Genomic DNA, 10,797 nt, shown 5'->3' with positions numbered 1-10,797 from the left:
AGTGGTACAGGAGTAGGGAGGTAAGAGGGTTATTATTATTAGAACATCATAGAAACAAGCAAGGTAGAGGTGGAAAGAAACAGTTGGCGGGTTATAAGCCGGTGAAGAACTGACAAGCTTCTTCGAGTTCCTCGTCATCACAGACGAAATCCCATCCCACGATGCGAGGATCTTGGCTGCCGCAGATGATCTTGCGAGCATCGAATTGAATTTTGAATATCCTGGATGTTGGAGTGGAGGCCGGAGCAGCAGGCAGGACACGGGGGTGAGTATTGTAAAAGCTTGCAGCGGCGAGAAGGCTAGTAATAGGCGGTCCTCGAGGAGGGTTTGGTCGGCTTGGGGTTTCCTGGGCTACCGTGGATGGCTCGGCTATCGCATCTGAGTTTGAGTCCCCTTGTTGATTTGGGGGTACGCCAGGCGTAAGAGCAGAAGACGACGGCTGTGACGTCCCAACAAGACCCTGCGCCGCAAAGGCATTGCCACCAGGAGCACAAGGGCGTGAGTAAGAGGCGCGTGCAGCGGCATCAGCATGTCGCAGTCTCTGGCCAACAACCCACTTTCCCTCTGTATCCTTTTTCCAAAGAATGATAGACTCGTCGTACGAACCAGAAACAATTCTCCCCCATTTGCTTCCACCTCCCCCAGGCGGAATGTGCGCACCCAATGCTTTGATGTCTCGGGGGTTCCTTGATCCAGCTGTATTCTGCTGGTGGCCAGCTCGTCTAAGCGCAGCGGGGCCCAGATCAACGGCTTCGCCAGAGCGCTGAGCGTTCCAAAATTCCCTGTCAACTGCTAGAGCCTCAAGCCTTAGGGCTTCTTCTGAGCCTGGAGGGTCACCAAAGCCGGCTTGGACAGTTCTGACCAAGTTGACATGCCCATGTAGACAAGCGACCTCTGCGCCGGAGGTATGATCAAAAATGCGAACTGTATTATCGTTGCTTCCGCTGACAATTCGCTGGTTATCGAATTGAACACATGCTATGCCCTTCTCGTGGCCCATAAGCGTTTTCTTACAGGCGCCATTGCGGACATTCCAAATCTTGATTAACCGGTCGCCCGAGGCAGAGACAATTTCATCACCATTTACTTGGATGGCATTGACGGCAGCGGTGTGTCCTGCCAGCGTCATCAGAAGAGAAAAGGGAGCCAAGGTACGGATATGGCCCTTGGCAATCTCAGCCTCTAAAATAGGGGAAGGCATTTCACGTGTGTCGATAATATACGACGGATATGTCACCCCCGACCCCAGGTGAATTTTAGGATAGTCCTCGTCGGCCGCTGACAAATTCTGTCGATTCCAAATTTTTATAGTCTTGTCCTTTGAACAGGTAATAAGATACCGATGATCAAATCGGAGGTTCAAAACGGAGTCATCGTGCGCAGGAGAAATTTCGTGAATCTTCTCCCCTGTGGAAAATCGCCATACGATGACCGTTCTATCGCTGCTGCCAGATACAATAATGTCTTCAGAAGGTCGGGGATCAAATTGAAGACACAATACCGATTTCATGTGCCCAAGAAGGGGTCGGTGCCAGAGTCTCTTTGTATCTAGGTCCCAAACTCGGACTGTCCTGTCTCGGCTTCCGCTGACGAGCCATTTCCCGATGAACTGGATGGCATACACACACTCCCGGTGGGCCTCTTCCATATGCGCGGGGTGCGGGAGCTGGAAATTCGTGAACCGCCCTTTGGCCCAATTGTCTTCCAAGCGCCGGCGCTGTCGGTAGAGATGAGGCCAATTGATTTTAGCAGAGCCACTTGGCATTCGAAGGAGAAGAGGCGATTTGGTAGATTTAGCTCGTACTCTTTCAATCGATTTCAGAGTTGATGTTTCCTGAGCAGGTCCAAGTCTAATTCCAGGTTCTTGTCCACTAGAAAATAACGAGCTCCTATCATCCGCTGCGTCACGCATCAGGTGGTCACCTTCCGTATCTGGTTTTGCGCATCCTTGTTGTCCAAGTTCCGAAGCATTTGAATCGTTCTCGCCCGGCCCATCAACACGCGAGTCCAACCATCCAGGAGGTACACGCTTCTTCTGCTTTGGTTCCCCCAAGTCTGTATCCGCGTACCTTGACCGCGACTTTCGAGACTGGGGAGACGGGAACCCCGAGTGATCCTGCTCAAAAGCGTGGATCGCGTCGATATCTACTCGCCATCCTTCATCAATGTAAAGCTCCTTCCAGAGACGGGAGTCAAATACACGATTCCGCCAAGCATGGGAGGCTAATGATGCTGTCAACAAAGTCTGGGGGTCAAGGTAGGAAAAGATTTCCGATGTGATTTCGGGGGGAAGCCTGAGAACAGGGTCCATATGCAATAGCGGGGACAGTCGTTCCACCACTGCGGCGAGAGTCGAGGTTCGCAAGGTGCTCAAGAGGTTATAAGCGATTTCTTGAGACAGAGCAGTAAGTTAGTAGTGAGTATTTATATCGGAGCACGCGGCCGGCGGGGGAAGGACGACTCACCAGCTCTCTCAACTTCGCTATGAGCAAGAACCCAATCGGGGATAGACATTACATCGTCTGAAGTAGGACGCGAAAGCTCTTTGTCTGGCTGGCTTCGTGTATCATCAGAGTAGCCTTCGTCCACCTTAAAGGGAGCGGAGAGAGAGGGGGCGGTGAGGTCGGAAGGGAAGAGACGGAGAGGAATCGAGGCTTCCGACGCATCAGTTTCGCTCTCCATGGGGGTTCCTGTCATCAAAGAAACTCGACGACCAAATAACCTTCAGTTTCTCCGCGTTTGTCTCGTCGTCCGTGGAGCGTCCCCAGTCTGACTCTTCCAGAGCCTCCGCCAAGAGACGCAGATTTGGCGGCTTCTGCCCAAGGCGGTGGGATGATGTCGTAGACCCCTCGTCCGTTTCTGAGTCTAGAAGGCACGGAGGAATATTCGGATGGTAATGTTCTCGGAGATTCAAGGGTGATGGCTGTGCTTGAGAGCCACATGAAACAGACAAAGGCGAAGAGCTCCGGTTGGGGGGGGAGTGGATGCAACGGATGACGAGTTGATGGCTTGGGGGAAAACATGGGTCTACTCTTAGTCTATCTACCAAAACAAACTCTTTCTCTTCAGACGCAACTTGAGCACAAATTTCACGCTAAACTACTTGGATTCTCATTGCTCGTCATCCAAGTAACACCGCTCCGACACGAGTCCATTTTCTTGGTGTGTTAGTTAGACCACGTAACTGCTTATACCTCCGAGCAGCCCCATTGATTGGAGAGTTGGCGGGGGTGTCTGTGAATCGCAACTAGAGGGTTCTAGCGGTTATAATATAGTGGTCAGACCCGCCCTGTTCGCATCCTCCCCCGGCGTTAAATGTCTTGTACGACGGATATACTCGGGCTCGTGGTGGTGGTGGTCGAGTCGGACTGTCTATCTTCCAGTACCATTAAAGATGAATGATCAGATGGCGGCACGAGTTGGTCTCGAAACTGCTGGACTGGCCAATTTGCTTTGTCTAGCCATTTATTCTGAAGTACATTCCTGCATGAGCTTAAAGTTTCTCCAGTGTTCCTACTTGCAGCCGTTGACTCGGCAAGTTTGAGATCACTGCCTGGCTTCGCGAACCGCCCGGGAATTTAAGAGCATAAGGGGTTGTCAGCATCAGAAAGTGGGCTGTAACTGTGTTATTGTCGCCGACAGGGATTCAGAGACTGACATTTTGAAGGGTGCGATTCTGGTCGAACTCGCTGAGTCCGTGGGTATACTCCTTCAGGATCAGCGTCGCAGAGGAGGGAGAACTAGTCAAAACCTCAAACACTTTGTGTGTGAGAGGCGTGTGCTGCAGCAATCAGTCTCGTGGCTGTTGCCCAATCTCCTGGGCATTGAATGCATATATACAGCGCCCGGAAACCCATAATAATATCAAATTAATACTATTAATCTCTGTCCAACGTGAAGCCGGTCCCGATTTGGCAGCAGAACCACATCCCGGGCTGCCTGGAATTTCAGGTTTGCAACCCTGTCCTCCTTCGGGGTCAATTCACCTCCCTGGCTGTCGCTTCTCCATCTCTTCCCTTTTCCTCCTCTGTCCCTTCGTCTTCGCGTCGCCCAATCTATAATGATTTAATGTCCCGTGCATCTTCTATCGCCCTTTTCTCAGCTATTTATCCCGTAGTGGCCTCCTCTCCTGATCTCCCTCAGGGTTCCGGGCTGGCTGCAGGCAAACCCCACACTACTTACCCTTCCCTAATTCTGGATCGCTCTCAATAATTTCTCCCAATCTTGGGCTGGCCAGCAAGGGTGAGACAAAACTGCGACCGTGTCGATTGATTCCAGATTCCGAGGTAACTCCAACCCCCTCCAAACTGACTATCATTTGCTAATCACAGCGGTTAACTACCAGAGCAGTGACCAACACCACCACCACCACTGCAACCGCACCGCTATCTCCACACCCTTCCTTAGTTGCTCGCTTGCGCCATCTGTCCCGCATCGGTCCACTGGCTGCGTTCTTCAGTGATCCATGCTTGACTGGACGACAACCTCCGTACAACCTCCGCTGGTCGCCATCACTGTCTCTCTCGTCTTCCTTTCTTCGTCTGCTGTGCAGATTTGAACCTCCCATCCCCTGTCGCTAGTCGATCATCCTTCTCCCGCTCCCCCAACACGGGCCCAGTCGGTGGAAGTCGCAATGGCCGACACCGCTGGCCTGAACGGCGGCCCCGTCGCCGAGGACAACATCATCAATCGCCGTGGCAATGAGGGCATCTATCAGAGCTGTGTTAATCTCAAGAGGCGACTCGCAGAAGTCCCCAATTTCGAGCCTTATCTGCAGGAGATGGACGAAGAAGATAGGCTACAGGGAAACTCCGACCCCGTCGCCTCGCTTTGGAGTTTCCTGCGACATGGATACCCCCTGTTGGCCATCTACAATGCCTCCGACCCAGGCGCACAACTCGAAGTCGATACCACAAAAGTTCCTGAAGCTAGACGTCCCAAGGCAGCTACCTTTAAATTTCTCCAAGCCGCTATACAGGAGATGGCATTCCCACAGCAAGAATGTTTCCTTATCACGGACTTGTACGGCGATAACACAATCGGGTTCACCAAAGTGATAAAGATGGTCAATCGGGTCTTAGACATCCTGGAGATTCAAGGCCAGTTAAAACGGCCATCTGGTACCGGCACAGCCGCCCCAGCGGCAGGAAGGAAACTCACCAAACGAGAACACATTTTAAAGGAGTTGCTAGAAACAGAGCGCGACTATGTCCACCACCTTCAAAATTTACAGGCACTCAAAAAGGAGTTGGAGGATACCGGAGCTCTCACTGGCGATGCTAGTCATCAAATCTTCTTGAACCTGAATAATCTGCTTGATTTTGCGCAGCGGTTCCTAATTCGGCTCGAACAACACTACGCTCGACCAGAGGAGAAGCAGAACTGGGGTGAGTTGTTCATTCAGCATGAAGAAGCTTTCCGTCAGTACGAACCGTTTATTGCGAACCAAATGCGATGTGATCAGACCTGCCATAAGGAGTGGGATAAGATCCGAGCAGCTCCGCGCTCTATCGATTTACAACAGATGGTTGCGCAACCAGCCACACTCAACGGTTTCTTTGTTAAGCCGTTTCAACGCTTGACGAAGTATCCTCTAATGCTCTTGGTAAGTACTTACTAATCTTAAGATGTCCCATACTATTATTCTGGCCTCAGTTGTTGATAGTCTGTCGAATAGGAATTGCGCAAGCAAATTGAGGATCCAGATCTTCAAGCCGATATTTCACGCGCCATCGAGTCTCTTCAGACTGTGCTGGATGCTGCCAACGATGCAATCGACAAAGAACAACTAGCCTCCGCCTTTAGAGAACTGGACGAACGCGTTGATGACTGGAAGGCACTGAAAATCGACTCATTCGGCGATCTACTTCGTTTCGGTACATTCACAGTCATAAAAGGAGACAGTGGTAAGGATTCGGAAAGAGAGGTTAGTACAACTTGGATCACACGTTGTTTTGAAAAGCTTGGATCCGCAAGTCTTGTTCATACACTTTACCCTTGCAATTGGAAACTGTACACTGGTTGCTAGGATGTGCCTCATGTCCTGATTATCGCCACATACGACCAAATTTTACAAAGGTGCTAACCTCCCGTTTCCACAACTATAGTATCACATATATCTTTTCGAGCGAATCCTCCTTTGCTGCAAGGATATAAACCCGAATAAACAGAAGTCGAGATTGGTCGGTGGCAGCAAAGATAAACCGCATGCCGGGAAGGGTAAGCCACGACTTCAACTCAAGGGCCGCATATATATGGCGAATGTGACCGATATCGTCTGGCTTCAGAAACCAGGTATGCCAGACCACCCTTACTAACAACCCTTCTTTATTGTATTGACTTCTGGTAGGCTCTTATCGGATTCAGATCTTCTGGAAGGGGGACCCTGGAGTAGTGGATAACTTTGTTATTCGCTATTCGAATGAGGACATTATGCGGAAATGGTACAAAGATATCAACGCCCAACGCGAAATTCAGACGGAGCAACGCAGCGCCCGCAACACGGGCACATCCGATTCCGAGTTCATGTACTTCACAAACAACGTAACCAACCTTCAGAATCCCTACCTAGAGTATGATACCGAAGAACAGGCTACAAAAGAAGCAGGCTTCTTTTCCGAATTCCCCATGAGTCGGAATCCTTCTAGCACAAGCCTCCGAAATCGATCATTGACGGGAGGGAGCGGCAGCTCTGGCCCTCCACCTTCCACTAATGGCCGGCCCCGCTATCCAGCAATGCCCGACTCGACTTTATCAGTACACACACAATTTCCTCCGGGGAGTATGTCGCCCGCGGAACGAAATGCCAGCTCTTACTTCTCCCCCGTCACTGAACCTAACTCCACCAGGTCGAGCTCTCAGTCAGCCGGGTATCCCTATAATCGCCAGCTAACACCAGCCACAACCTGGAGTGAAGACCATAACCGATACACCGCTCCCGCATTGTCGCGTGCGACGTCCAGAGACGGCTCGAACGCAAACCCTTATTTCAACGGTGGACCACCAAACGGGCGGAGCACTCAACGCCCGTCCCTTCCCCCGATGTCCGCTAATAACCACGCATCGAATGGCGCGTCGCAGAGAATGCGTTCCGCCAGCAGCCCCGATATCCATAACCACAATCCTGAAACCCGTCGGTATATGGGAGCCCATACTATGCAAACCGTTGACAATGTGCCTGTCCCTCCCATTCCTGCACACATGGCCAACATGAAGGCGCCGGTTAGTCGTAGCCAGAATAATTCGCCGACAAATCACAACCTTCCAATTCGGACCACCAATCATCACCATCCGCATGCCTTTAATGAGCCACAATACTCCGAAGGGCGTCCGAGCGCAACTCCGTCAGATCAACCAACGTCTCCATTAAGCCATGAACCTGAGGAGGAGCCGTTTATGCCGACTCAGCTAAAGGCGAAAGTCAACTTCGACGAGAATTACGTGACATTGGTGATTTCCAGCAATATAATGTTCCGTACGCTCACCGATCGAGTTGACGCCAAACTCGCCAGGTTTACCGATCGCTCCATTGGCAATAAGACAGTTCGCTTGCGTTATCGTGATGAGGATGGTGATTATGTAACGATTGACAGCGACGAGGCCGTTCAGGAAGCATTTGTGGAATGGCGGGAGCAGCATCGCGAAATGCTTTCAAGAGGCCAGGCGGTAGGCGAGATCCAACTCTACTGTCAAGCCATTGAGAATTAGATCAGACAGTCAATTCCCTCACTCTAATTCTCCAACACATTGTTTCAGCAGCCATTAGGTTTGTCTTCCGAAACTACCTTGATGAGACGGCGAATTTGCGTGAGAGACCATGTTAAGTTGTCTCCTGGCTTAACATATCCGCCGTTCATTACTCCCAACTGGATTGGTTTGAGAAGGTCCGAAGCTGCGCCTTCGACCCTCAAAATGATCGGAAGAGAAACATCTGAGCGGGCCTGAACACCTGAATGCACCTTTTTTTAACGAACATTTGATGGACCTGTGTTTTGGCTTTCATGTCCGATCATTTCCTTTCTGAGGAAATTATGCTTATGATGATGTTTGTTTCATCTTGTTTCATCTATTTCCCATCTATCCGTCTTTGTCTACTTTCCCCAATTCCCCTGTCTACGGACTATGATTGCATGATGTATGTATAACGCTGCACGTTCTCCCGCAGGTTTTCCCCGAATGAGGCGATGTATAGTTGTTCTCGCATTGTTAGGGCTGGAACTTGTTGTTGTCTGGCGGGCTAAGACTGCGGACGATATTGCTTTTTATTTCCCATTACGAACTAGACTTACATATTATTGCATATGAGAGGTTGAGCTGCAGAGATAATAATGGGAAAAAGTTGCAGATAGCGCTGTTACCTGGACGCTGCGCGTAGTGCGAGTGACGTTGCATAGAGAGGCTGGCCCGGCGACGAAGCGGTGGAGAGCGGGGGGGAAATTTCGCGCCCACGGTATTTGATTTTGTTTTTCAGGAGGCAAAGGCGCTTTCTGATTCGATGTTGCGCACGGCTTAAAGAAGCAAAAACGTGGCTGGAATCGCCTCCAACAATATACCGCTTCTGTGCACGGGACGGTGTGCAACAGTGTTTTCACAACCGCACTGTATAGACACGATTGTGCTGTCGAAATTCGTCCTGACATCGGCATCTGTTGGAAGCCGACTCGGACTGATTCCGACGGACCCAGCCGATCGGGAGGATCCAGACATGGTTCATGGAAGCAATATCGAAGGCCTGGATAGCGGCAGTAGTCAAGGCTTCGTTCAATGAGGCATTTTTCCCTTTGAGCTGACGCCCAACGGGGTCAGCGACTGGCCAGCCCAAGGGTGCAAGACTCAGTGCGCGATTAGAGCAAGAAGATCGCCTTCCATGCTCTGAGTCGTTGTCCTGAGGTGCTAAAAGTTTGTCGCCTTATATAAATCGGTCTCTCCTCTGGATACCCACTTCTGCTCTCTTCTCGACATTATTCCAACTCTCCTCTCCTCCCCCATCTTTCCAGACCTTCACATAAACCCGCAACCAACTCTGCTCCGTATAACTAGTATCTAACCACCATGTCTTTCTCCGGGCGTCGCGTGAGCATCCTGCGTCCTTCCAATCGACGCTTCTCAGTGGGCAAGGAACTGTCAACCAACGGTGCGTCTCTTGGCTTCTTTGCTTTTCCCGGAGAAATACTCCATTTTGCCTCCCCTCCAAACTAACGACGACGATCGATAAGAACTTCAATCCGAAACCCATCGTCAGTTCCGAACTGCCCACGAAGGTCACCGTCCCCATGCTGGTCTCGATGCCTCCCGTGCTTCCACCGGTGTTGTCTGGTGTACCGAGCGTGCCTCAGAACACGGCTATCTAGAAGATCCCACCGGCTGGGCCAACCTTGGCCAGGGTGCCCCTGAAGCCGACGACGAAATCGAGGGCAGCTTCCCCCGTCCTGAATCTATCCCCATCACCTCCGCCACTCGAGAATATGGCCCGACTGCCGGAATCAAGCCCCTCCGTGCCGCAGTCGCCCGCCTATACAACGAACACTACCGCCAGGGCAAGGCGAGTCAGTATACTTGGGAGAATGTGTGCATTGTCCCCGGTGGTCGTGCCGGATTGATCCGAATTGCAGCCATTCTAGGCAACTCATATCTATCCTTCCCCATTCCCGATTACTCTGCGTACTCGGAGATGTTGAGTTTGTTCAAGAACATTGCTCCTATCCCAATGCCTCTTGCTCAGGAAGATCACTACCACATCCATCCCGATAAGATCGCCGAGGAAATTGCTCGTGGTACATCGGTCATCCTGACCTCCAACCCTCGTAACCCGACCGGACACTTTATTTCTGGCGATGAGTTGTCCAACATCCAGGATATCTGCCGTGATCGTGCTACTCTCATCCTCGATGAGTTCTACGGTGGCTACAACTATACCACCGACTGTGATGGCACGACCATCAGTGGTGCTGCAAATGTCATCGATGTAAACAAGGATGGTATGTTACTCACCTCGTAAGTATACGAAAAAACGCTAACGGGAATAGACGTTCTTCTGATCGACGGTCTCACAAAGCGCTTCCGTCTGCCGGGTTGGCGTATTGCCTGGGTTGTCGGCCCCAAGGAATTCATAGATGCCCTCGGCTCTGCAGGGTCCTACCTCGACGGTGGCGCCAACGCTCCCTTCCAAGAAGCCGCTATCCCCATGCTTGAGCCCTCGCTCGTACACACCGAAATGAAGGCGCTACAAGGCCACTTCCGCGAGAAGCGAGACTTCGTTCTCCAGCGTCTTCACGAAATCGGTTTCCGCGTCCAGGACGTCCCGCAAGCAACATTCTACATCTGGCTTGACTTGACTTCGCTCGACCCACCCCTTCCCAAGGAAGCTAACATCTCCGATGGACTGAACTTCTTCAATGCGCTTCTGACCGAGAAGGTCATTGTCGTGCCCGGTATCTTCTTCGACTTGAACCCGGCTAAGAGACGTGACTTGTTCGACAGTCCTTGCCACCACTTTGTGCGCTTAAGTTACGGGCCGAAGATGGACGTTTTAAAGATGGGTCTTGACGGTATTGAGCGAGTTATTCGCCGTGCGCGGGGAGAGCACTACGAGCCTACGGCTCAGGATGAGGAGGCTATCCAGGACGATTAGACGATACATATGCATATTTCTAGCATTTAGACTATTTTAATCCTTTCATTATTGCCATTGATTTTAGTTTCGCCCCTATCAATTCGTGCTGGAACTATAAGTCACGTGAAAAGTCATCTCCGCAAGCCCCCGTCTTATCATCATCCCCCAACTTCACAAGTTTCTAC

At 51.2% G+C, this 10,797-nt stretch overlaps 3 protein-coding genes across 3 annotated transcripts; 2 read left to right on the top strand and 1 right to left on the bottom strand.

Moving 5' to 3' along the window:
• Window positions 1-91: 91 nt before the first annotated feature.
• On the bottom strand, window positions 92-2,682 carry ASPVEDRAFT_132577 (F-box and WD domain protein; the record flags this gene model as incomplete). The annotated part of the gene is made up of 2 exons (XM_040806934.1): window positions 92-2,391; window positions 2,466-2,682. 2 exons carry the CDS (start codon window positions 2,680-2,682, stop codon window positions 92-94), a joined length of 2,517 nt encoding a protein of 838 aa, XP_040668516.1.
• Window positions 2,683-4,633: 1,951 nt separating this feature from the next.
• ASPVEDRAFT_29308 (Rho family guanine nucleotide exchange factor CDC24) lies at window positions 4,634-6,085 on the top strand (the record flags this gene model as incomplete). Its single annotated transcript, XM_040810208.1, has 3 exons — window positions 4,634-5,605; window positions 5,678-5,926; window positions 6,029-6,085. The coding sequence occupies 3 exons, from the start codon at window positions 4,634-4,636 to the stop codon at window positions 6,083-6,085; spliced, it is 1,278 nt and encodes a 425-aa protein (XP_040668515.1).
• Window positions 6,086-8,684: 2,599 nt separating this feature from the next.
• Window positions 8,685-10,768, top strand: ASPVEDRAFT_42261 (pyridoxal phosphate-dependent aminotransferase). The gene is made up of 3 exons (XM_040812544.1): window positions 8,685-9,133; window positions 9,216-9,977; window positions 10,026-10,768. The coding sequence occupies exons 1-3, from the start codon at window positions 9,052-9,054 to the stop codon at window positions 10,628-10,630; spliced, it is 1,449 nt and encodes a 482-aa protein (XP_040668514.1). The 5' UTR covers window positions 8,685-9,051; the 3' UTR covers window positions 10,631-10,768.
• Window positions 10,769-10,797: the final 29 nt, after the last annotated feature.

This window comes from Aspergillus versicolor (genome assembly GCF_001890125.1).
Source record: "Aspergillus versicolor CBS 583.65 unplaced genomic scaffold ASPVEscaffold_5, whole genome shotgun sequence".
Taxonomy (NCBI): domain Eukaryota; kingdom Fungi; phylum Ascomycota; class Eurotiomycetes; order Eurotiales; family Aspergillaceae; genus Aspergillus; species Aspergillus versicolor.
The sequence above is the reverse complement of the archived record's forward strand: the minus strand, read 5'-3'. Positions and strand labels throughout refer to the sequence as shown.

Excerpts from the sequence above, each read along its gene's own strand:
- ASPVEDRAFT_42261 (XM_040812544.1), top strand. The coding sequence starts at position 9,052 with ATGTCTTTCTCCGGGCGTCGCGTGAGCATCCTGCGTCCTTCCAATCGA. Across the intron at positions 9,134-9,215 it reads CAAGGAACTGTCAACCAACG|AACTTCAATCCGAAACCCAT; the intron begins GTGCGTCTCTTG and ends ACGATCGATAAG. Across the intron at positions 9,978-10,025 it reads CATCGATGTAAACAAGGATG|ACGTTCTTCTGATCGACGGT; the intron begins GTATGTTACTCA and ends TAACGGGAATAG.